At 45.5% G+C, this 27295-nt stretch overlaps 1 protein-coding gene across 2 annotated transcripts in view; it reads left to right on the top strand.

Moving 5' to 3' along the window:
* Nucleotides 1–27295, top strand: part of USP21 (ubiquitin specific peptidase 21) — a 122901-nt gene that overhangs the window by 12559 nt on the left and 83047 nt on the right. For both annotated transcript variants that reach the window (XM_030187823.1, XM_030187822.1), the window contains exons 2-3: nt 6494–6587; nt 9539–10364. In XM_030187823.1, the coding sequence (XP_030043683.1) occupies nt 9564–10364 (801 nt within the window). In that variant the 5' untranslated portion in view covers nt 6494–6587; nt 9539–9563. The remainder of the gene's footprint in view (nt 1–6493; nt 6588–9538; nt 10365–27295) is intronic.

The following is a 27295-nucleotide window of genomic DNA, read 5'->3' as shown; positions in this document are numbered from 1 at the left end:
TCTCTATAATTTTAGTTTGTAAGCTGCCTAGGGTAACCCACGATGGGCAAGGTAGTAAACCCCTAATAAACTTGGAAACTTGGATAATATGGTCTGTGCCCTGATCATGTCTGGACAGATTCAGCTTCAGAATTTGGAGAACAAGACCAGTGCTGGAGAGACTTCTAAGGTTTGTGCCATGAAAATGGCAAGGACAAATCAAGATCAAGTATATTTATCACATCATACCTTATACTATGAGTTTATCTTGTTGGGCAGACTGGATGGACTATACAGGATTTTATCTGCCTTCATCTACTATGTTACTATCCAGCTTATTTTCGAAAGAGATCGCCGGCTATCTTCCGACACAAATCGGGAGATGGCCGGCCATCTCCTGAACCCGGCCAAATCGGTATAATCGAAAGCCGATTTTGGCCGGCGCCAGCTGCTTTCCGTTGCGGAGCTGGCGAAACTTCAAAGGGGCGTTTCGGCAGGGTACAGAAGGCAGGACGGGGGCATGGTTACGAGATGGCCGGCTTCACCCAATAATGGAAAAAATATGTCTGGCTCTGATGAGAATTTCGCCGGCTTCACTTGGTCCATTTATTTTTACGACCAAGCCTCAAAAAAGTGCCCCAATTGACCAGATGAATTCAGTTGAAGTGTCCATGCTGGATGACTTGCTGGTCGGAGGGAGGCTGACATTTTTTTCACGAAAGGTAGCCCTCTTATCACCTCTGACCGGCGGGTTCTTCAAATAGTCCTTCTTAGATACGCCCTCATTTTGTGTCAGAAACCTCCAAATTGCCCACCGAGAACTAATTCCTTCAGCTTTCAGCACGAGCAGGTACTTTCAGAGGAACTTTCAGTAGTCGAGCCCATTCCACCAGGGAAGGCAGGGATTCTATTCCAGGCACTTCCTCGTTCTAAAGAAGACAAGGAGGATGAGTCCCATCGTAGACCTAAGGGTCCTGAACAAATTCCTGGTCAAAGGAAAGTGCAGGATAATTTCCCTGTGCACACTTCTACCCATGATTCAGGATAATGATTGGCTATGCTCTCTGGACTTAAAGGATGCATATACACACATCCCATCTGAAGTATCTATGGTTTCGGTTGAGAGCACAGCACTTCCGGTACCGCATGTTGCTATTTGGCTTTGCGTCAGCCCCCAGGGTTTTTACCAAATGTCTAGTGGTAGTCATAGCATTGCTACGCAGACTGGGAGTCCATGTGTTCCCTTATATCGACGATTGGCTGGTAAAGAGCACATCGGAGAACAGTGCTCTGTAGTCCATGTAGAGGACTATTCAGGTGCTCAAGCTACTAAGGGTCGTTTTAACCCATTAGTGCCCAATGTTCCCATGTTTGTTCCCACATATAGGAGGGAACATTGAGCACTAATGGGTTAAACCACCCCAAGTCCCATCTAAACCCTGCTCAACAATTGGAGTTAATTGGGACCCTGCTCAAATGCAGAAGGTTCAAGCCTTCCTTCTGGGGCCGAGAGCAGATGCTCTAGTCGCACTGGCTTCTCGGGTTCGAACCTCTGAGCAGGTCACGGCTTAGCAAATGTTGCGGTTGTTGGAAAACATGGCATTCACAGTTTGTGATGCTCATGACACGTCTTCACATGAGAACAGCCTAGTGGACCTTAACTTCTCAGTGATGCCAAGACACAGGGAACTACTACTATTACTTAACATTTCTACAATCCTAGTAGCGCTCTAGAAATGTTAAGTAGTAGTAGTAGTAAGGTGGTGTTGGAGTTCCATCTAAATCTTTCGATTGTCTTGCCAACATTCTTTCCCCAACCTCATGCCCATCCTGGTGAGAGTGCCTTGCACACCTTGGATTGCAAGCGAGCATTGGCCTACTACATGGAGTGAGCTAAGCCCCACAGATAGTTCGCCCAAGTTTTTGTTTCTTTTAATCCCCTCACATTAGGGGTTGTCATCGGGAAGCACAATCTCTAATTACATAGTAACATAGTAGATGGCGGCAGAAAAAGACCTGCATGGTCCATCTAGTCTGCCCAACAAAAGATAAATTCATATGTGCTACTTTTTGTGTATACCTTACCTTGATTTGTATCTGTCATTTTCAGGGCATAGACCGTGTAAGTCTGCCCAGCACTATCCCCGCCTCCCACCACCCAATCTAGGCTAAGCTTCTGAGGATCCATTCCCTCGGAACAGGATTCCTTTATGTTTATTTATTTATTTATTGCATTTGTATCCCACATTTTCCCACCTTTTTGCGGGTTCAGTGTGGCTTACAATATGAGTTAAATGTTGGAAATACAATTTGTTACAGATTGGTTATGGATTACATTGTGCAGAGTTATGCGAAACAATTGAGGTGTCCCATGCATGTTTGAATTCCGTTACCGCTTTCCTCTCCACCACCTCCCGCGGGAGAGCACTCCAAGCATCCACCACTCTCTCCATGAAAAATACTTCCTGTCATTTTTCTTGAGTCTGCCCCCCTTCAATCTCATATCATGCCCTTCATGTCCCCGCCTCCCACCACCGGCTCTGGCACAGACCGTATAAGTCTGCCCAGCACTATCCCTGCCTCCCAACCTCCAGCCCCGCCTCCCACTACCGGCTCTGCTATCCAATCTCGGTTAAGCTCCTGAGGATCCATTCCTTCTGAACAGGATTCCTGCGCATGTTCCCACGTATGTTTGAATTCTGTTACCGTTTTCATCTCCACCACCTCCCGCGGGAGGGCATTCCAAGCATCCACCACTGTCTCCGTGAAGAAATACTTCTTGACATTTTTCTTGAGTCTGCCCCTCTTCAATCTTTGAAATAATTGGCATTTCTTTTACTTATGCCCAAGCTGGGCTGACCCTGGAGGGTCATGTCAAGGCTTACAATTTCGGAGCCATGGTTGGGTCAGTAGCCCACATGCGGTCAGCCTCCACTGAAGAAATTTGCAAGGCTGCAACATTCACATCACACTACTGCCTTGAGCAGGATATCCGATGTGGCAGTCTGTTTAGACAGACAGTATTGCAGAATCTGTTTGGGGTCTAGAATCCAATCCCACCCCGTGGGCCCATTTTCTTCTGTTCCAGTCTGCAGTCTCACATAGTTTGTATATTGTTTTCAGGTTAATCTCTATTATGTCCTTGCCATTGTGAGGCCAAGTTGACCAATGGTTGTTGTTTTCAGTGAGCCTGATAGCTAGGGATTCCCCATATATGAGAATATGTTGGCCTGCTTGTCCTCGGAGAAAGTGAAGATACTTACCTGTAGCAGGTATTCTCTGAGGACAGCAGGCCTTATATTCTCCTGCATCCCCTTACAGTTGTCGCCTTTTTTGTATTTTTTTTCTTTTCTTTTTTTTATGCTGTAGTATTGTACTGCGGTAACTGTGCTCTTATGTTGGGCGGGAAGGCATTCATGCATGTGCTGTGGAGCATGTCTCGCTCTCCACAAAGCTCTTAATAGTTTGTCATAAGCCCTGGACCTGGCAACACTGGATCGCATTACCCATATGTGAGAATATAAGGCCTGCTGTCCTCTGAGAATACCTTCTACAGGTAAGTATCTTTGCTTTACCCTTATGATGATGAGCCCTCTGTGGACAAGAAAATACCTGCTGTACCTAACTTGCCTTGAGCTACTACAGAAAAAGACGAGAGCTAACACAAAAATCGCCTTCTCTTCCCACTTGAGGAAGCACCAGTACAATATATACATTCACTAGACTTTGAGCCCGTAAAAACGGGCTATTATAGGAAGGGGGGGTTGAAAGGCCCGCCCCCACCGCCGAGTTCGCCGCTGCCCCCCCCCCTCCGAGTTTGCGCCCCCCCCCCCCCCCCACCGAGCCGTCACCACCCACCTTCCACCCGGCCGGGCCCTCGCTCCGCTATTGAAACAGCGAGGGTCCGGGAACGCAGCACTGAGCTCTGCTGAGCTGCCGACGTCGGCCTTCGTTCTTCTTCTCTGCCTGTCCCGCCCTCGTGTGACGTAACGTCGTCGAGGGCGGGACAGAGGCAGAGAAGAAGAAGGAAGGGCGATGTCGGCAACTCAGCAGAGCTCAGTGCTGCGTTCCCGGACCCTCGCTGTTTCAATAGTGGAGCGAGGGCCCGACCGGGTAGAAGGTGAGTGGCGGCGGCGACTCGGGTGGGGGGAGCGTTAGACGGCGGTGTCCCTCCCTCAGCAATGCGCAGTACAGACCCTCTGTGTTCCGCCCCCCGTCATCACGTATTGACGTGGGGGCGGGGCAGAGAAGGTCTCTACTGCGCATTTGCGAGTGAGTACGGTCACTTGCCGTTTATATGTTTGATTGGCCTTTTCTCTAATACTGATATCACTGGGGTTGTTAGGTGGACTTTTAGATCATTTCCTTTTATTTTGGGTTGGCTGTACTTGAGAACATAAGAAGTGCCCTACATTCTCAGACCAAAGGTCCATCAAGTCCAGGATCCTGTTCCAACAGTGACCAGTCCAGGTCATAGATATCTGGCAGGATCTCAAAAAGTAGCAATATTCAGTACTGCTGACCCCCAGGAATAAGCAGTGTACCTTATTAACAGTCTATTGACTTTTTCTCCAGGAGCTTGCCCTAACCTGTTTTAAACTTGAATACAGGAGGGCAACTAAGCATCAGTCTGTTCTGGCAGAGCATTCCTCTCTGAGAACGAGTACCCATGCTTGGCACATTGTGTGCGCCTGGTTTCCAGGAAACTGGTTACATTACCTGTGTAATAGTTAAGCTGGCATGCAGCATTCTTAATTTATATGTAAATTGAATGCTGATTTCAAGAAGTTACAGCATATTCAATCTGGACAAAGTTAACCTGAGTAAAAATGGGGTTAGATTTCAGGTTTTTGCTGATCATATCCAACTGCATATCCTGTTGCGATCAGACCACTCTAGTTTAGTTGATAAGGGATATAAATGTACCAGTTGAAAACAAGCTAAAAATCAACCCCTGTGTGGAAAGGAGATCAATGAAGAATTCAAAAGTCAAAGTTTGTCAGGCCATAGAGAATCGGGCTGCACATTTAACGTAACCTTTGGAACTTTGTAAGTCTAAGTGCTTTGAAAATGAGCCCCATAGTCTTATTTCTCCGACGACAAGCAGGCTTCTATATTCTCACAAGTGGATGACGCTGATCCACGTCGCTCAGTATGGTATTTACCAAAGCTAAATGAGAGGTCTGTTGTGTGCATGCACAAGTGTCTTCCTACATGTTGCATGAGCGCGGTCTCCTCGTTTCTTCTTTTTCCGCATGAGGAGAAAGTGTTTTTCTTGCCCTCTCCTCATTTGCTCAGTCTTAGAGAGATATTTTTTGTACCTTTCAGCTATTTTTTCTTCTTTATAACTGAGCTCCTCATTATAACTTTCCTTAGAGTTGTTTTGCCCGGTTTTAAGTTTTATTGTTTTTCCGTCATCATTAGGGTCACTTTTAGGCCACTTTTAGGTATCCCACTTGAGGTCAGCCTCCATTGAAGAAATTTGGAAGGCTGCGATGTGGTCTTCAGTCCACACATTCACATCACACTACTGCCTTGAGCAGGATACCTGACGCGACTGTTTGGGGTCTAGAATCTAACTCCACCCTCCTATGCCTATTTTATTCTGTTCCAGGCTACACTTTCATTCAGATTGCATATAGTTTGAGGTTAATCTGTGTTATGTCCTCACCATTTTGAGGCCCAGTTGACCAATGTTTGTTGTTTTTGGTGAGCCTGGATGCTAGGAATTCCCCACTTGTGAGAATATAGAAGCCTGCTTGTCCTTGGAGAAAGTGAAGATTCTTACCTGTAGCAGGTATTCTCCGAGGACAGCAGGCTATATATTCTCACAATCCCTTCCACCTCCCCTTGGAGTTGTCTCCTTTGTTATTTTTATGTTGTTTTTTGCTATAGTATTAAACTGAGGAGACCGTGTTCGATCAGTGGGCGGGAATGCACTGCGCATGTGCAGTGGAGCATGGCGCGTGCTCCACAAAGCTCTCATTTAGCGTTGGTAAATACTGAACATGGCGACGCAGATTGGCATTGCCCACTTGTGAGAATATAAAGCCTACTGTCCTCGGAGAAAACCTGCTACAGGTAAGTATCCTCGCTTTATCAGGTCTTCTCTGGGGAAGCACCAAACTATTTCATGTCTTCTATGATCTAGATTATTGCAGTCAGAAAGTAATAGGAAATGAGTTACCATTTGAAGGAAGCATGTGTCAGGACCATCTGAATGGAATAAACTGGGAAATGATATCAGGTTGTCTGAGAATTATGATGTTTTTAGAAAACTTTTGAAGATGCTTTTTCTCACAAGCATTTAATATGTAACAGATATGCTGTATTTTTAAGTGTATTGATGAAAGAATCCTGCTAGGGTATGTGATTGGTAATGTAATGTCTGTTTATTACATATGTAATTTTGTATTCTTGCCTAGAACCATGGATAGTGCAAGTAATACATATTTGTAATAAATAAAAGAGAAATTTTTAAAGTGGTATGTCTGTTTCCTCTGTCTTGCTTCAGGGACATGGTGAATGGGAAGCCTCTGGAGAAATACTGACCGTATCCAATGTGAGCCTAGGTCTCACTGACAGTAGGATCTGGCATTCTGTGGGAGGTAAGTTGCTTTAATTTTGGTAGGTTCATTCTGCAGCCTCAAAGGCAGAACACACTAAACCATTAGATTTGGGGAGCCAGGTTCCAATTCCACTTCTTAACAGAAGAGAGTATGTTAAGATTTCCTTGTATAGTCAATTGAGCCATTTCAGGTTTTATTTATTTATTTAGATTTTATTTTAGATTTTTGCTCACACCTTTTTCAGTAGTAGCTCAATGTAAGTTACATTCAGGTACTCCGGATATTTCTCTGTCCCAGGAGGGCTCACAATCTAAGTTTGTGCCTGAGGCAAGGGAGGGTTAAGTGACTTGCCCAAGATCACAAGGAGCAGCCGTGGGATTTGAACCGGCCACCTCTGGATTGCAAGACCAGTGCTCTAACCACTAGGCCACTCCTCCACTCAGCAACATTCTGTGTAGAATCTCAAATAGTAGCAACGTTTGATGTTCCACTGCACTAACCACTAGGCTACTCCTCCATTAGCAACGTTCCATGTAGAAGCCTGCCCTTGCAGATCAGCAACGCGGCCACGCAGGCTTCTGCTTCTGTGAGTCTGACGTCCTGTACGTACGTGCAGGACGTCAGACTCACAGAAACAGAAGCCTGCGCGGCCGCACTGCTGATCTGCAAGGGCAGGCTTCTGTTTCTCTGTTCCAGGAGGGCTCACAATCTAAGTTTGTACCTGAGGCAGTGGAGGGTTAAGTGACTTGCCCAAGATCACAAGGAGCAGCGGTGGGATTTGAACCGGCCACCTCTGGATTGCAAGACCGGTGCTCTAACCACTAGGCCACTCCTCCACTCCACTTACTTTTGCATAGCTGGACACACCCAAGTTCAGGTCCTATAGAGGTAGAGCTAAGAATTTTTACCTATTCAACTGGCCTTGTTAAATTTGCAGTTAAAGTGCTACACTGTGTAGCTATACATTGTTGCCTTTTCAAAGTGCTTGTCTGTTATCTTTTAAGCAATTTGTTTAAGTGGCACTTACAGCTGCAAAATTATATCAGTCTCCCTATCAACCTTCAGTGCTACCCAATATTGTTGTAACAGGGTAGGCATGTTGGGATGGTCCACTGTGGTACATAGTACCCCTGGTGGTAATTTTGTAAGGGATCTGAGTGTACAGAACAGAGTTTTATATGCTCCTGTAGGCTTGTATGTAAAAAGAAAAAAAAATTGCGTGGATGAATATGTGTATAAATGTACATGTACCAAAAAGATAGCATGTACTTACAGATGTGCCATGCTAAGAGTTCCTGAGGGCATAGTTTGGGCAGAGTGGATGTGGAGTTCAGATGTACATTTGTATTTTATAAAGTGTACAAGTACATACACAGAGTACATGCATACTAGAAACCAGCCAGATTTGGGTTTTGGCTTTGGTGCCAAAACCGACCCGAAATTGTTAATAAAATATTGCAGGGGATGTCCTTGAAACAGCCCTTGGGGCGAATCATGTCACGTCGGACGAGTTAACCCCCGTCTGATTTTGATCTCTAAGATAAGTATTGACATATATAAGATGTAGTATTAGAAAAGTCGGCAGAATATAAGAGTTACGTACATATATAAAATGAAGATATTACCAGCATTTCTAATAAGAGTTTAGTCAATTCGGCATCTGAACCCTTGGAGAACCGATGACGACGTGGGTGCATAAGTCCTTGCAGGAAAAAGCTATGTGTATGTAAGGCGCACCGCTGAGGTTTTCGGGGCTCAGTAAAATATATTAATGGGAAGATTTTGAAGATCTTGGAATTACGTTTGTCCCACTTTAGTATTTAACCTTTATTTCAAGTATCTTAACTGGATTGTGACATGGAGCAGGTTCTGCTTCTTATGTGTAATGTATATCTAGTAGCACTATAGAAATGCTTCCTAATAGTAATAATATGGGGGTCCCAAAAAACAACAAGGCAAACGATCTGCAAAATCCAATATGGGAAAGAAAGCCAGCAGATCAATGTCACAACAAAAAGATTTTATTGAAGATACCGTGTATGAAGAAATCGCCCGACACAGGCCGTGTTTCGCCCACCTAGGGCTGCGTCAGGGGCTACAATGAACAAATATATAATAACTAGTAAAAAAAGCCCCGTTTCTGATGCAAATGAAACGGGGGCTAGCAAGGTTTTCTTCTGTGTGCATGTGGGAGTGTGTGTGTCCCTGCCCTCTGCCCTCTCTCCCCTCCCCCCTCTGAGTCCTTCACTGCTTTGCTGTGTTTTCCTTCACTGACTGTGTTACAGAGAGGGAGGGGCAGACACTCATGGGGAAACCGGATATCTCTCCCCCTTCACACTTCCGGCTGGAGGCTTCATAGAACCTTGGTGTGCCTTTTATATAGAGAGATTATCATAGATCATAATAAATAAAATATAAAACACATACGAACATAATATATCAAATATATAAATTGACAAAAAACAATTAATAAAATATGGAATATTACTAGGTATACATAGAGAGTATACTAGAATAATTACATATATTTGTTCATTGTAGCCCCTGACGCAGCCCTAGGTGGGCGAAACACGGCCTGTGTCGGGCGATTTGTTCATACACGGTATCTTCAATAAAATCTTTTTGTTGTGACATTAATAGTAATAATATTACAGGCAGGATGTTGAGGGAATACTTTGCCATCCATTTAAAGTATGTGTGAAAGTCTGGAATTCACTTGACTCGGCATTTCATCCTTTGGAGCTGTGCGAGAAGCCAATGTAGCAGTTCTTAATCTGAGGAATCTTTGTCCAGAGTATTTGTCTTGAAGAATGAAGCAGTTACAGTAACTATGATATCTCTGTGGAGAGCTTTGCTATTTACATACGCTATCATCATTATTGGAGCAGGGAGTTCAAGATTATGCATTCCCAGTTGGCCTTAAGAGCTCTCTACCTTCCATTTTGGGCCTTCTTTGAAAGCTTGTTTTTTGCTTTTTGTCTCCCTAATAGGTCCTTCCTCTATATTGCTCCTACAATGCCTCAGGCCTCTGAGTCCCGAGGCATTCGTGCCAGAGAGACGGCAGGCATTTCTACACAGCCCAAGTCCCTCAGCAAGGTCCCTGGTGCCCAGCGGACTTTGAGCCAAGAGCGTCAGGGCTCTGCATATACTCCCACTGTCCTGACCAATGGAGTCACATCTGCACAGAAACTCCGCCCTTTGCCGCCGAGGCCCACCCCACTAGACGACCGGGGAAAGCAGGAAAGAGGACGTGCTTCGAAACGCAGCAACCCATCGCGAGGCCCAACAGCATCGCGGCGAGGGCCTATAAAAGCAGATCACACAGTCGGCGTCCCCAGCCCACCGCAGGACGGCATGGTTTTGGGGAGTATGCCTTTAAACCCTGTAAACACTGCCATTCCCAGTTGGAACCAAGAGTCAGAGAGGAGAAGAGGCAACCTGACCCGTTCAAAGTCTGTCAGCCATGGGGACCTGAGCCAGATGTTGGATAAAAGGGAGGACCTTTGTCGAGGTTTAGACAAGATCACCTTGAAGGAGTTCAGTTTTTCTTCCAGTCGCAAGGCAATCTTAGAGGCCCCCTCCCTCAAGAGAAGCTCCTCTCTAAAGAGACTTAATGTGTTACCCGGATTGGAAGGAAGGACCAAGTTAAACGTGGCTTCCACGCTCTTAACGTCACGAACTGACAGCTTCAGTAGGACGCAAACCCCAGATCCCCAGGCTGAACATGCTCTTTTACATCATGACACATCCACCACTGCTCCTTCCAGCAAGCCCCTGGTTCCTGAGGGGAGCAGGACTGAAGAGAGGACTGCCACTGTAAGTAGGCTACATAGGATAAAATATAGATAAGTTCCTTGAAATTCTTGCAATGTAATTGTGTGAGGCAGACATACTGTGTGTTGCAGGTACAGGAGGGTGCTGCACTACAAGGCTCAAATATAGGCATAGATGAGTTTGGGAGAGGGTACAGGAAGCTGAATTTTCTCGAGATTGAAAAGACAAAGGGAATTATAAAGGGACGATAGCATAAGAGGGTCATTTTCTTTCTTTAATTTGTATACTTTTTGTAGGTAATGAAACCATCTTTCTGATCTGTGAAGCAGGGGCGTAGCCAGACAACAGATTTTGGGTGGGCCTAGGCAAGAAGTGGGTGGGCACCAAATGTTCTCCCCCCCCCCCCCCCCCACCAAAAGATATCTCAGCTGGCAGGAAAATGCTTCTTTCCACCTTGGCAGTCTGCAGCAGGCATGAGCTGAAAACTGAACATTCGCAGGTGCCAGTATCGTGGAGAGTAGCGTTTTCATTACCATCAGGGGGAAGTCTTCAACTGGTAGAGCTTGGGATCTCCACCACCTACCGCTAAACATATGCTACTTTTGGGTGGGCCTGAGCCCTAAGTGGATGGGCCCTGGCCCACCTATGGCTACGCCACTGCTGTGAAGACAAGCAGGTGACATGCTCACACCCACGCGCAGGGCTGGATTTGCCATTAACCACACTAGGTTCATGCCCCACACTGCACCCGTCCAGCCTGCATTCCTCCTCTAGCAACAACAAGGCTGGGCTGGGTGGGTGACGTGATCATCCCATCTGTGGTTGGCAATCCATGGAGGAAGGGGGGAACGGTACCAGGGTAATTTCAGTGTTGGAGGTCTTGCAACAGCAGTGACAACAGAAGAAATTCAGTTTGGACCTGTGCTGGCACATACTCATAGGCTCTGCAAGGTTCTGCCCTTTCTTTCTCATGAGTAACTGTTAACCAGGGAAACGATGCAAGGGACAAGACTGGGGCAGATTCCACAAGCATACATCCTGCTCATTGAGGTGAGGAGTAAAAGAAGGAGGAGGGGGGGGAGCCATAAGTATGTAAAAGCTGTGCTGAGCCAACCAAAGTCAATCAATCCCAACATCCAGTCTCCAACAATGACCATTCTGGGTCACAATGACAGATTTCAAAGAGTAGATCAAATGTCTCAATGGTTCATTTCCAAGGATAAGCCTTACTCTGCCTGGCTAATAATTTTTTTAAATTTACTTTTCCTCTAGGAGCTTCTCCAAACCTCTTGCAAACTCTTCTATGTTGGTCACAGATAGGAGGAAGATTAGGAATGGAAGGGAAAGCTTACAGTTGGTATGTAAGAATTAAAATAAATAAGAGGTTAGATTAGAGCAGACATCAGGCTGAAGGTCTGCAGAAGAGGAAGACCACCATCCGTCCCCTCCCTGCTTAGGGCCTGCATTACAACTGTAAATCTGGCCCTGCACATGGGTAGCATCATTGCTCTCAGTGTCAGTGAGAACATCTCTAGCGCTTTTCAGGAAATCCTTGAAGCTTGTGTTCCCTTGGCAACTTGGTGTGCCTTAGTTTGGCTTTTCTGCTGCTGTCAGCGATTTGTGTTTGGGCCATTATAATTTCTTACTGCATTTTGGCTCTTCAGAGCATTTTTTTCTGTGTTGAGTGCTTTAATTAGTATGCTTGGCATTTGCTGATCTGTTTGTCATCCTTGCCGACAAGCCCACATTTAACACATTCTTCTGACAGATAATTTGGTCACAGTTCCTCCATTTTTTCTATTGTGGGTTGTCTTTTAACTAGAAAAATTTTTTTCCTTTTGATTTTTGCATCACCAGTTTTTTTTTTTAAATAGCTTTATTTAACATGACAGGTCATGTTAAATTCCTTTGTTTCAGTACCACTCCAGATTTAAACCCACACATGATCACCATTAATAATGTTGACTTTTTGCTTTCTCCAGTTATTAAGATTTTGGGGGTTCAGATTGATCTGTCTCAGAACCACAAGTCAATTGAAAAAATGCCTTTTCTTGATGAAAAAGCTGCATAATATTAGGAAATGTTTTGAACACGATTATTTTGAACAATTTGTACATTCATTATTATCGTCATCTCTTGATTATTTCAATTTGATCTATTTGGATTGTACAAAGAGGTCATTGAGAAAGCTCCAAAGACTAATCTTTGGCTTATCCAAGTGTGATAGTGTCTCTTCTTTTTATGTTAAGCTTCACTGGTTGGAGTGGAGGAGTGGCCTAGTGGTTAGGGTGGTGGACTTTGGTCCTGAAGAACTGAGTTCAATTCCCGGCACAGGCAGCTCCTTGTGACTCTGGGCAAGTCACTTAACCCTCCATTGCCTGCCGCATTGAGCCTGCCATGAGTGGGAAGCGCGGGGTACAAATGTAACAAAAATAATAAAATAAAATTCAAAATACTGAGCATTCCAGGCTACACAATACCCTTAACATAGTAACATAACATAGTAGATGACGGCAGAAAAAAGACCTGCACGGTTCATCCAGTCTGCCCAACAAGATAAACTCACATGTGCTACTTTTTGTGTATACCTTACCTTGATTTGTACCTGTCCTTTTCAGGGCACAGACCGTATAAGTCTGCAAAGCACTATCCCCACCTCCCAACCACCAGCCCCACCTCCCACCACCGGTTCTGGCACAGACCGTATGTCTGCCCAGCACTATCCCCGCCTCCCACCACCGGCTCTGGCACAGACCGTATAAGTCTACCCAGCACCATCTCCGCCTCCCGCCACTGGCTCTGCCACCCAATCTCTCCTAAGCTCCTTAGGATCCATTCCTTCTGAACAGGATTCCCTTATGTTTATCCCACGCATGTTTGAATTCCGTTACTGTTTTCGTTTCCACCACCTCCCGTGGGAGGGCATTCCAAGCATCCACTACTCTCTCCATGAAAAAATACTTCCTGACATTTTTCTTGAGTCTGCCCCCCTTCAATCTCATTTCATGTCCTCTCGTTCTACCGCCTTCGCATCTCCGGAAAAGGTTCGTTTGCAGATTAATACCTTTCAAATATTTGAACATCTGTATCATATCACCCCTGTTTCTCCTTTCCTCCAGAGTATACATGTTCAGGTTCGTAAGTCTCTCCTCATACGTCTTGTAACGCAAATCCCATACCATTCTCATAGCTTTTCTTTGCACCGCTTCAATTCTTTTTTACATCCTTAACAAGATACGGCCTCCAAAACTGAACACAATACTCCAGGTGGGGCCTCACCAACGACTTATACAGGGGCATCAACACCCCCTTTCTTCTGCTGGTCACACCTCTCTCTATACAGCCTAACAACCTTCTAGCTACGGCCACCGCCTTGTCACACTGTTTCGTCGCCTTCAAATCCTCAGATACTATCATCCCAAGATCCTTCTCCCCATCCGTACCTATCAGACTCTCCCCGCCTAACACATACGTCTCCCGTGGATTTCTACAGTGCATCACTTTGCATTTCTTCGCATTGAATTTTAATTGCCAAACCTTAGACCATTCTTCCAGCTTCCGAAGGTCCTTTTCATGTTTCCACTCCCTCCGGGGTGTCCACTCTGTTACTGATCTTAGTATCATCCGCAAATAGGCAAACTTTACCTTCTAATCCTTCGGCAATGTCACTCACAAATATATTGAACAGAATCGGCCCCAGCACCGATCCTTGAGGCACTCCACTACTCACCTTTCCCTCCGAGCGAATCCATCCACCACCACCCTCTGGCATCTGTCCGTCAACCATTTCCTAATCCAGTTCACCACTTCGGGTCCTATCTTCAGCCCATCCAGTTTATTTAAGAGCCTCCTGTGGGGAACCATGTCAAAAGCTTTGCTGAAATCTAAGTAGATTACGTCCATAGCTCCGTCCTGATTCATTCTCCTGTCACCCAATCAAAGAACTCATGAGATTCATTTGGCATGATTTCCTTTGGTAAAACCATGTTGTCTCGGATCTTGCAACTTATTGGCTTCCAGGAAATTCACTATCCTTTCCTTCAGCATCACTTCCATTACTTTTCCAATAACCGAAGTGAGACTTACCGGCCTATAGTTTCCAGCTTCTTCCCTATCACCACTTTTGTGAGAGGGACCACCTCCGCCGTTCTCCAATCCCTCGGAACCTCTCCGTCTGCAAGGATATATTAAACAAATCTTTTTTTTTTTTTATTTTAATTTTTATTATTTAAACAATATACAAGTTGTAGTAACAACATACTTGTGGAAACACAGAGATCATACAAAGAAAAATAAACATCTGGACCAACTGGTCTCAAGTGAAAAATATAATAACAGCAATCCTATCTCTTTCTCAGACCTCAATCTTCAAGGAGGGGAAAGGTGGTGAAAATCATATAAGAGAGATTAAGAAAGAAAACATTATCTACATGTCAGTGGCATTACTTCTGATGTTTCTCACAATTTCTGATGATTATTCTCAATTCAAGTTTTTCCTATCTACAAAACCCTGTAATTGTTCAGGATCATATATTAAACAAATCTTTAAGAGGACCCGCCAAAACCTCTCTGAGCTCCCTCATTATCCTGGGGAGGAACCCGTCCGGTCCCATGGCTTTGTCCACCTTTAACTTTTCAAGTTGTTCATACACACTCTGTTCCGTGAACAGTGCTCTATCCACTTCAATCTCATTTGTACTTTTTCTAGTACATCGCGGTCCTTCTCCAGGATTTTCTTCTGTGAAAACAGAACAGAAGTATCTATTTAGCAAATTTGCTTTTTCTTCATCATTATCCACATAGCGGTTTGCAGTATCTTTTAGTCTCACAATTCCCTTTTTAGTCATTCTCCTTTCACTAATATACCTGAAGAAAATGTGCCCCCCTCCTTACATTTCTAGCCATTTGTTCTTCCGTTTGCGCTTTCGCCAGACGTATCTCTCGCTTGGCTTCTTTCAGTTTCATCCGGTATTCCTCCTCGTGTTCCTTTTCTTGAGTTTTTTTTGTATTTCTGGAACGCCAACTCTTTAGCCTTTATTTTCTCAGCCACTTGCTTGGAGAACCATATCGGTTTCCTTTTTCTCTTGCTTTTATTTACTTTCCTTACATAAAGGTTTGTGGCCTATTTATAGCTTCTTTCAGCCTGGACCACTGTCCTCCACTTCTTGTATTTCCTCCCATCCCATCAGCTCTTCCTCAGGTATTCCCCCATTTTACTAAAGTCAGCATGCTTGAAATCCAGGACTTTGAGTTTTGAGTGGCCACCCTCCTCTTCAGCCGTCATATCAAACCAAACCGTTTGATGGTCACTGCTGCCCAGGTGGGCACCCACTCAGACATTTGACACATTATCCCATTTGTGAGTACCAGATCTAGCGTTCCTCCCTCCCGTGGGTTCCGTCACCATTTGTCTGAGCAAAGTACTTTGAAAAGCATCCACGATCTCTCTACCTCTTTCCGATTCCGCAGACGGAACCTTCCAATCTACATCCGCAGATTGAAATCTCCCAACAACAGCACCTCTCTTTCTTCCCCAACTTTTGAATATCAGCGATCATATCTTTATCTAGTTCTCCCAATTGTGTCGGGGGTCTGTAGACAACACCTACGTGGACCGAGGGTTCTATCCTCTCTTTTTAAGGTGATCCATATAGTTTCTTCCTTTCCCCAGTTCCCTGTCATTTCAGTCGCTGTGATATCATTTCTCACATATAGAGCTACTCCTCCACCTTTATGCCCCTCTCTATCCTTCCTAAAAAGATTATAGCCTGGTATGTTTGCATCCCATTCATGGGAACCATTGAGCCTTGTCTCTGTGATTGCAACTATGTCCAAGTCTGCCTCCAACATCAGGGCTTGAAGGTCATGAACTTTATTGCTTAGACTGCGAGCATTTGTGGTCATTGCTTTCCATCTACATTTCCTAGTATGTGTTTCGGTTTTAGTGATTTGGGGGTGTCTTTTCTCTTTGGGTACCTTCATATCTTTTTGTTCCAACTTCCTTGCTTTTTCTTTTTCTTCCGCCTCAGTTTTATTTTCAGGAACATCACAGTGCTGTAGTGGAGCAAAAGAATTCTGTAGGGTCAAAACTTGTGAGGGCGGATGCTTCTGTGTCACATAACGAAGCCTGCCTGAGCCTACTGTGAACCATCTAGTCTTAGGTGGTATTATCCTTTGAGGCAGTGGTGAGAATTTGGTATGATTTTGTGCAGTCCTAGAAGTTGCTTTAAGTGCATTCAATTCCTGCTTTACTTTGCTGAGCTCCTGTTTTAAACTAGCGAGTTGAAGACAGATAGGACAAGCTTTAAGTGCTTGGAACTATTTTCTCTGTTTCCTTCTGCTGGTGGATGGACATAACCCATTAGTCTGGACTGGTCTGGTATGATTAAAGCAAAGCAAATTATCAAGTAAGAACATGATTTTTCCATATCTCTTCACTCAACATGTAATTAAACTCTGGAATTTGTTGCCAGAGAATGTGGTAAAAGCAGCTAACCTAGGAGAGTTTAAAAAAGGTTTGGATATATTACTAAAAGAAAAGTCCATCTTAATAATGGCTTATGGACTTGAGAAAATCCACTGCTTAGGATAAGCAGCCTGAAATCTGTTTTACTCTTTTGGGATTTTGCCAGGTACTTGTGACCTGGGTTGGCCACTGTTGGAACAGGATACTGGGCTTGATGGACTGAAACAAGCCTTTGCAATGATGATATCTGAGAGCCAAGGGAGTTGGGAGTCAGTAGTGACTCTTGGGTATTTGAAAGAGTCTTCTAGAGTGATAGGAGAGCCTACGAGAGAAGAGACAAGAGATGGTCACAGTGGTCTGCTAATGTCTTTGAGGGATTCAGGACAAGTAGGTTATCTTCTAACCAAGACACAGTAGCTTCAAGGCATTGTTGTTTTTGGGTCAGATCAGGATCATAAGGGTCAACATATATGACTAGTGAGATGTCATCTGCGTAGATAGTACTGTAAATGTACAGCCTTGGAGAAATGAAGAAAACCATTGAAGGACTAGGCCAGACAGCCTAATATCTGCTTTAACATCACTGGAGAATATGACTGTCAAACTGTATTGAGAAATGAGTATGAGAAATGTCTTTGGCCCTAGTGCTGACTTTAACTCCAGCCCTGGATATCTATTACAGATCATGGTAAGTCTGTCCTGACTGGGCTTTCATCATGAATTAGTGTTCAAATAAGAAAAGATGTAACTGGATGGCAGACTTATTCACTGTTTTACACCATACACTAAGTAACTAAAAGTGCTAGGATAATCATACGCTTTGTAACCTTACTTCACAAGAAGTGCCTGGAGCTCTGTGTGATCCCTTGGCATGATGGTTAATTAATCCCAAGAGCTGATCTAAAAGCAGGGCTAAGAATAGTACCATCCACAATTGGCTCAGCTAATTCTATGGGAGCATCTTAGCATGAGGAGAGCTGCTTTTAACCATCCCTTTAGTCTGCGCAGAAGGGTGAAGGGCTGGCATGCCAGGCCTGCAAGGGACTGCCCAGGGGGAGCTACCCCAGAAACTACAATGCACACTGGCCACCAGAAGGAAGCAGCAAGTCAAGGGGGCTGATATCTCAGAGTCTGTGGTCCACACTGCCATGATGGGCCTACTGCTGGTGTCGAATGAGGTAATGTCCAGTAGTGTCCACTCTGTCTCTCTTATGGCACAGCATTGGGATGGGTGTAGTAATGGCAGAGGAGGAGGTCCATAACTGCTTTCAGAGAGCAATGAAAAAATTATCAGGCTGTGTGAAACAACTAGTCCTTATCTTGAAATACTGCTACATATGCTCCTACAAAGCCACTATGGCTGTAAAATTCTAACATTTGGTGCAGGTGGAGATTAGTTTAGATGGCACTTAAAAGCAGTTGTAGCAGTAATGTTCATCTCCATTGCACATGGATATATAATGGCTATCTGAGGTTGTTTCTGCATCTGTTCACATCATAGGGGCTAGCTCTATGGGTGCTATGGGTGCTTGAGCACCCTCAGTATTGAAAATAGTCCTTGACTATGTCCAGGGAAGGACATAGTCCTTGACTACGTCATTTTGAAAAGTTGGCTGTTATGATTCACATTGCCACCCACATTCCTTACTGACTGCCAGGAAAAGCACATTCGATACAGTTCTGAACAGATAAAATTGTCTCTATGAGTTTGCAACATAGTATTTTACCAACTGAGCCTTTCTAAACTTTTTAGGGTACCTAGGTACGATTTTCAGTGACGTGAGCTCCGTTTTGCCGCTTGCTTGCATAAGTTATGTGCTTTGTGGGGGGAGGGGCTCTTTTCAGCCTTTTCTAGACCTGGACTTATTAATGATTTTTTTTTTTAATGTAAAGTTCTCTTCAATGGAAGGAGATTGATTTAGTACGAGATGTAGCATGTCCTTAGCCGCCTAAAGATTCAGGGTATTTTGAATTTCCAGACGTATGCGAAGGAGGTTCTGTGCAGCTTTGTGTATTGATCCTTACTTATGCTGCAAGTTCATAGGAATGCTCAGAGTTGCTTCTGAAGGATTGCAGACATTTGTCAGCTGGAAAAGGTGGTCCAGCAGGAAACAAGATTCTTTGCAGGCTGTCAAACTTTGTCTTGGACAAACATTAGAATTATTGTGACATGATGTTCATGAGTTTTTCAGAGCCCATACAGGTACCTGTCTTCAACTGGGAAATTAGTCTTGTTCAGATCACTCAAACAAGGTGCCATTTGCCCCCTGAATTCACTTCTAGGGTGGAATGGAATACTTATTTGTGTGTAGGTGGAAATGTTCATGTACATTGTACAAAACAACTCGCATGGTAACAAGGACCCATCCCTAAAGAGCTTATAACTTGAATTTTGAGTACCGAGTGGTTGCTCGAAGACACAACAGAGAAATTGGAATAATCTATATAAACATGTGGAACCCCGTTTTAGATAGAATGTAGAAATCAGAACTGACACATCGACATTCTGGAGGACACATCCCTTAATTCCTCCTGTACAGGGTCGGCCAACATGCAAAAGTGCAGGTGTAGATCCTGATGTATAGATTATCTCACATATATGTGAAATGTGGAATACACGTGTAGATTTTTGTCCTGCCCAAGTGTCACTCACACATTCCCAAACTGACCCAGTATGGCTGTTCTTATTGACAAAGCACCTGTCAAACCTTCATCTGTGTCATGGGATCTCAACATTGTCTTCACCCAGTTAATGAAAGCTCCTTTTGAACCACTTGATTCCTGTCATATGAAGTATTTAACCTAGAAAGTAGTGTTTTTGGTAGGTTTCACTTCAGCTCACAGAGTCAGCGAGTTTCATGCTTTAGTAGCTGATCCACCTTACACTAAGCTTCACCACAGTAGAGTAGTTCTCTGCACGCACGCTAAGTTCCTTCCTAAGGTAGTGTCAGAATAGAGACCTGCACAGGAATGTGGTTTGTGGGAATCCCACAGGAATCTCCTCTGGGGCCACAGGACTTCCTTGGGAATCCTCTCTGGGTTTGCGGGACTCCTACGGGAACGGAAGCAGTTCCTTCAGGGTTCCCATGGAAGTGTAGCCAGCCTTGCTCTCACCTTAGACCAACAGCATTTATTTATTTTTTAAATCATGTGGCATTTCTCTTTCTCCCCTCTCCCGCTGCACAGACCAGCACTGCTCGCTCTGTCTCCTTCCCTCACCCCCTGAGTCCAACGCCGCTTTCTCTTCTCTCTCCTCCCTCCCCTCCTCAGTCCATCAAACCTGCCTTGTCTGCCGGACCCTGCAGCGTTAACAGGCTGCTTGGGCTGGCGCCTTATTTCTGTCAGGTCCGGCCCCTGCTTACACAGGAAGTTGTGTCTCAGAGGCAGTATGCAGCAAAGGGAAGGATCAAGTGCCGGCCCAGGTAGTCTATTAATGCTGCAGGGGCCAGCAGACAATGCAGGTTTGATGGACTGAGAAGGGGAGGGAGGAGGGAAAAGAGAAAACAAAGTTGGACTTGGGGTGTAAAAGAAGGAGAGGGAGCTGTGTTGGACTTGTATGCGGTGGAGTGGGGGGGGAATTGCGGGATGGAGAAAGATCAGCGTTGGAAGGGAAGGAGAGGGAGCAGCGTTGGACTTGTGGGGAGGGGATTGATGGAAGGAGAAGGATCAGCGTTGGATGTGGGGGGTTGGTAGTAGGAGAAGAAGAAACATTGGACTTGTGGGGGAGGGGTTGAGGGAAGGAGAGGGAGCAGCATTGGACATGGGGGAGGGGTTGAGGGAAAAAATGGGAGCGGTGTTGAACTTGTGGGGGGGGGGGGGTTGATGGAAGGAGAAGGATCAGCATTGGATGTGGAAGGGGTTGAGGGAAAAGCAGCGTTGGATGTGGGGGAGTTGAGGAAAGGAGAGGGGTTAATGTTGAATGTGAGAGGGGTTGAGGGAAGGATAGGGAGCAGCGTTGGACTTGTTGGGGGGTTTGAGGGAAGGAGAGGGATCAGCGTTGGACTTGGGGGGGGTGGGCTTGAGGAAGGAGAGGGAGCAGCATTGGACGTGGGGGGAGGAGGTTGAGGGAAAGAAAAGGGACTGGAATTTAATAATACCACTACCATACCATTTGGCTTAAGTTGTCTGTCTTTGTTTGAGTTGCTTGCAATGCAATGCAGAGGGGATTGGGGATTAATAACGTTGATTCCTTAGCGTCCCTCTAGACTGGCCCAGCAGAACTGATGTGTTGTGCACATCTTCTAGCAGGTGGAGACGGAGAACAATTAAGCCAATAAGAACCCAGCTCAGCCCTAGCAAGTCTCAGTATTCTCAGTCTCCAGCAGGTGAAAGACGTGGTGAGCCCTAGTCTCATTCTCTCTTTGCCTTTCTGTCTGGGGAAAAATTCCTTAGATCTTGCTTATTCTTTCTCTGTGCACCACTGAGGATAATTGCTGAGGCTGAGACCCACGGAGGTTTCTGGTGCCTCGGGGGTGCACACTCAGGTGGCTGGGTCTCTCCTCCCTTCTCTCTCCCCAAGCCTTCCTTGAATGCTAATCAGCTTCAAGGGTGCTAATCTGAAGGCTGGCTACATCCCTTTGAAGGAAGGGTGCTGTAGAGCTGCGGGGAACAGCCATGTCTCAAATGTAAAAAAAAAAAGATATCCAGTACAGAGAGAGTTTCAGAACAGAAGCAGTGCAGACCAGTGCAACACCACTTGCTATTTTCTCCTATTCTATTTGAGTGTGGCTGTTTCCCTGGGAGTTTTGAGCAGCAGCTCATGCAGTACAATGACAAAGTTCTGCAGTATGTCGGTGCTGGGGAGTTGCCACCAGGGTCTGTAAGATTTGCACCGTGCCGGAATCAGAGCTTCCGGTGGTTGCCACAGACATGGTTGCGCGGAGTTCAGTTGTTTTCCCTGGCATGGAGGTTTCTTCTGACCCAGGATCGAGCGGCAAAGCGGGGCCGATTTTTGGCAGGAAGCTCCGCCATTTTGGGAATGCAGACTGATTCGGGGCAGCCTGTGGCGCGTGTTTTTAGGTAGGCCCAGGTGTTGGCTGAACTGGTAGGACTGCAGGGAGGGCTGAGGGGGGATTCCCTCCAGACTTTATGATAGCAATGTTGGAAACAGAATGCTGGGCTTGATGGACCTTTGATCTTTCCCAGTATGGCAATACTTATATACTTATGTACTCAGGCATTCCTCTCCTCAGCCTTCTTTGGCTTCTGAGCATGCCCAGGAGCTGTTGGCTGGCTCCAAAAGGCCAAAGGTCTCCTGGGAAGATCAGTAGGTGGCTTTAGGCATTAGAGTCCCTGGGGGATGGGGACGATTTACACTTTCAGACAGAGGAATATGAGGGAGAGAAAGAAGCCTTTCCTTCCATAGAGGAGTTGCCTCCAGCGGAGGATCTGTTGGTGGCTAGGGTCTTCCACAAGGAAGACATATACAGTATACAGTTCAAACTCCTCTTACTGACTTTTAAATACATCCACTCTATGACCCCTCACTACCTCTCCTCTCTCATCTCTCCCTACATTCCTCCCCGTGAACTCCGCTCTCTGAACAAATCTCTCTTGTCATCCCCCTTCTCCTCCACCGCTAACTCCAGACTTCGTTCCTTTTATCTTGCGGCACCTTATGCCTTCGTCTTCCCGAATCCATAAGTCTAGCTCCACCTCTACCTGTTTTTAAATCTATGCTGAAAGCTCACCTTTTCACTACTGCCTTTGGCTCCTAACCACTACTCATTTGCCCTCCTCCTCCCCTGTTCCTCTTTACCCTGCAATTCCCTTGCCTGTAATGTCTTGTCTGTCTGTTTTACCTAGATTGTAAGCTCTTTGAGCAGGGACTGTCTCTCTATGTCAAATGTTCAGCGCTTCGTGTGTCTGGTAGCGCTATATAAATGCTATTAGTAGTAGTAGGAGGAGGAGGATTTACAGGAGTTAATTGCTCTGGTATCATCCACGTTAAATTTTGAGGGAGTGCAGGAATCTGTGGTTCCATGCAAAGTGAATCCCTTGGTGAAAGCGGTAGGTAAGTCTGGAAGATCTTTCCCTATGCATCAGGACATAAGGGATATAGTTCAGGCGCAGTGGGACGTCCCGGTCGGACGCTCCCTTTAGGTTGGCTCACTCCATGGTTCGGCTCTATCTGGTACCTGAGCAGGACAAGGATTGGCTCAAGCCTCTGCTAGTGGATGCAGTGGGGTCAACAGTGACCAAAAAGAATGCGATGCCGGTGGATGGGGGTACATCCCTCAAGGACCCACAGGACCATCGTCTAGAGATGCTCGAAGCATTCCTTAGATGTTTCGGTCTTGGCAGTGCAGGCGGCCATCTCTGGGGTACTGGTAGCATGGGTGTGCTTCCAGGAGTCTGAACGGCTGTTGGAGAGAGATTCGGATGATTTTTCCGTAGTCGATCAGGAGATGATGAAGATTGAGATGGTCTTGGCTTTCTTTCCCAATTCCGTTATGATTTGCTTAGGGTGCCTGCAAAGTCTAAGGAGTGTCGTCTCACAGGACTCTTTGGCTTCAGGGTTGGTCTGCAGATGCTGCTTCAAAGTTCAAGCTGAGTAAGTTTCCTTTTTGGGGGTCTCTCTTGTTTGGAGAAGAGTTGAACATGCTTGTTAAGTGTTTAGGAAGATACTAAGGTGCCTTGGCTTCCGGAGGACCAGCCGAGGGTAGTTGACCATGGTTATTCTTCTTCCAGAGGTTGAGGGCATAATGCTAGGTGCTTTTGGCTGGGCAGAGGAACCCCCTTCCAAAGGTCCTGTTATTTCCAGCGTACCCAACCCTTTTGTGGGGGGGGGGGGGGTGGCGAGGAGGCAGGAATGACGCTTTCTCTTTCCAGGTTCCTGGTCGTATGCCTCCAGTGGCATTTGGTGGACGCTTGAAAGAGTTTTGCTGGAGGTAGGCCCAAATTACTTGGGACCAAGAAGTCCTTGAAATTATTCACAACGGGTATGCTCTCGAATTCGCTCACGTGCTACCAGACGCCTTTCTGGAATCCCCCTTTCAGTATTAGATAAAGGCTCATGCGGTCAGGGACATTCTGGCCAGGTTGGTCGCTTTACGGGCGGTTTGCTCAATTCTGGCCCAGGAGCAGGGCACAGGCAGATATTCCATCTATTTTGTGGTTCCGAAGAAGGAAGATTCTTACCGTCCCATTTTGTATCTCAAAAAGGTCAGCCGGGCCTTTCAATTGTCTCCATTTTGTATGGAAACGCTACAGTCAGTTATCGTGGCCATTCAGTTGGGAGAATTCCTCACAGCTCTAGACTTGACAGAGGCCTATCTCCACCTTTCTTTTAGGCAGGCGCACCAGCGCTTCCTCCGCTTCGCAGTGTTGGGTCGGCACTTCAGTTTTGTGCGATGCCATTAGGGCTTGCGATGGCTCCAAGGATGTTCACTAAAGTTGTGGTTGTTGTGGCAGTGGCTCTTCGCAAGAAAAGGACATTCTGGTGCATCTGTACCTGGACGATTGGTTGATTCAGGTGAAGTCTTATTAGGAGAGTTGTCAGGTAACGACACAGGTGGTTCAGTTCTTGGAATCCTTAGATTGGGTGATCAATTCGCTCAAGAGCCATTTGGTGCCATCACAGATATTGGATTATCTGGGAGTCACCTTCGACACGCTTCGGGGATGGGTGTTTCTTTCGGAGTTGCACATTCTCAAGCTCCAGCAGTAGGTACGGAGTCTCCGCAGTCAGAGAATGTGTGCTAAGGATTATCTTCAGGTGCTGGGGTCAATGGCGGCAACCATAGAAGCAGTGCAGTACGCCAGGACCCACAGGAGGAGTTTTCAGCATTCTCTGTTCTCCAGGTGATTGCCTCAGAGGGACTCACAGCAATCTGTTACCAGTGGCGATGCATCAGGGTCTCCGCTGGTGGCTCCGGTCGAACAATTTATCATCTGGTCAGCTGCTGGATCTGCCCTGGTGGACGAAGTTAACTGCAGATGCCAGTCTCAGGGGCTGGGGAGCCCTTTGCTTGGGCCAGCTGACACAGGGCTTGTGTTCTGTGGAGGAGGCGAGTTATTTGTTAAGAGACCAGAGCGATTTGCCTAGCTTTGAGCGTGTTTCAGAGCCTCTTCGAGGGCAAGGCAGTGCGTATCTTGTCAGACAATGCTACGGCGATGGTATACATCAACCATTAGGTCAGTACAAGGAGTCCCAGGCTGGCGCAAGAGATGGCTGCACTCATGACATGGGTGGAGAGACGCCTAGAGCATTGATTGGCCTCGCATGTAGCAGGAGTCCTCAGTCTGCAAGATTTCCTCAGTTGACAGATCCTGGATCTGGGAGAATGGTCTTTCGGCTAAAGAGCCTTCCTCAGGGGTCAAAAAGGCGTTTAAGAATGGAGCGTATGAACCTCTAGGCAAGAGATACAAATATACTACGTCGGTGCAGTTCACGGTCTATTTATTTCTCACTGCAGACCGTGGACTGCACTGACGTAGTATATTTGCACCTCTTGCTTAGAGGTTCATACGCTCCATTCTTAAACGCCTTTTTGACCCCTGAGGAAGGCTCTTTAGCTGAAACATGGACCGTGTAGGGTCCCAATAAACTTTGTTTTTCGGTGCTCTTACTACTGGGCTTGTGGGCTGGTCATTTGGAATTGGTTCACTTCCACCCTCGTGTACTTTGCTTTGTTTTTTGTGGAAGACCTGGACCCCCCTTTCTTGTTCCTCTCAGTGCTCATTCATCCTCCCTATAAGCCATTGGTCTCTTATTTCCATCAAGAAGCAATTGGTTCGGTATACATTCTGAAAGACAGATCCATTCTGGACAGAATTAAAGCTCATTCTACTACTACTTATCATTTCTATAGCGCTACAAGACGTACACAGCTCTGTACACTTGACCATGTGCCTGCTCAACAGAACTTACAATCTAATTAGAACAGACAAACAGGACAAATAAGATAAAAGGGAATTACTAAGGTGGGAATGATAAATTACAGTTACTGAACATTTTATTTTACTAGAGGACAGGCTGTATCCTGGGCGGAGGTTTCTTTGGTTTCTCCGGTGGATATTTGCGTGGCAGCCACGCAGTCCTCTTTGCATTCATTTTTCAGACATTACAAAGTTGATGTCCAGGTGCGTCTGGACACGATTTGTAGCGGGTGTTGTCGGTGGAGCTGTTAGGGTCACTCCTTTAATTGACTTCTTTGGTACTTCCCATCAGTTCTGCTGGGCTGGTCCGGAGAGACGCTAAGGAAGGAGAAATTAGTTCCTACCTGCTTATTTGCTTTCCTTTAGTCTCTCCGGATTAGCCTAGCTCCCCCCCACCGCCCGGCAGACTGTATTCGGTTCAGTGGTCTTTTGCTATTTTCTCTTTGGGGGACAGTGGTAGTTTCTCTAAAAATAAATAAATAAAATCATAAACAAATGATAATTAATTTCTCATCTCATTTGCATTTATCACTTGCCAGCATGATTGTTTCACTTTGTGTATGTGTGGCTGTAGAACCCAGCGGGGCACAGATGGTTTCTTTCTTTCTTTTGTTTTGGTACTGATATACTGAGACTTGCTAGGGCTGAGCTGGGTTCTTATTGTTCTTACTCTCCAACTGCTGTAAGGCATGCACAACACATCAGTTTTGCTGGGCCGGTCCGGAGGGATTAAAGGAAAGCAAATTAGCTGGTAGGACCTAATTTCTCCTTACTATACTGATAATGAGAAAATAATGAGTGGAGGAGTGGCCTAGTGGTTAGGGTGGTGGACTTTGGTCCTGGGGAACTGAGGAACTGAGTTCAATTCCCGGCACAGGCAGCTCCTTGTGACTCTGGGCAAGTCACTTAACCCTCTATCGCCTGCCGCATTGAGCCTGCCATGAGTGGGAAAGCGCGGGGTACAAATGTAACAAAAAAAAAAAAAATCTAACTGAAGTACTGGGAGTTTCTGTTGTTAATTTGCCCCCTTTTACATTGATATATTATCTATCAACTGCACTACAAGAAGAGTATACAGTAATATGGAAATGGATGGAATTTCTAGATGGTTCAGCTAGTTTGGAAGGTTTTGGGTAACGGTGGCTAGTGGTGCTGGTGGCTGGTTTACTGTTATGCATGTTGTCATGATCATGGGTGATTGCTGGTCACATCAGCTCGGTTTGAGGATGGGGAATTGGGGGAGAAAGTATGGTTTTATGCCTGTTTTGGCACGTTTGTGACTTTCTGTTTGTATTCTCATTAACACTCAATAAAAACAAAACTTCTGAAGGTTATTTATTATTATTTGTTTATTAGAATTTATTTACTGCATTTTTGAAGGAATTAACTCAAGGTGGTGTACAGTAAGAATAGATCAAACATGAGCAATAGGCAATTACAGCAGTAAAAATATTCAAATAACACAAAGTATGGCATAGTATACTAACAATGTCAACACAATATGTAATAGAACATTTTAATTAATAGTGAAGACTAAAGCAAAGATGTAACATATAGATAGGTAAGAGAGTAAGAAGAGTTAGAAAGTAAGGTTATGAGTACGGACAGGGATGGAGAAGATTACTTG

The sequence above is a fragment of the Microcaecilia unicolor genome, chromosome 14, assembly GCF_901765095.1.
Source record: "Microcaecilia unicolor chromosome 14, aMicUni1.1, whole genome shotgun sequence".
NCBI classification, from domain to species: Eukaryota; Metazoa; Chordata; class Amphibia; order Gymnophiona; family Siphonopidae; genus Microcaecilia; species Microcaecilia unicolor.
This window is presented reverse-complemented; position numbering and strand designations above follow the sequence as displayed.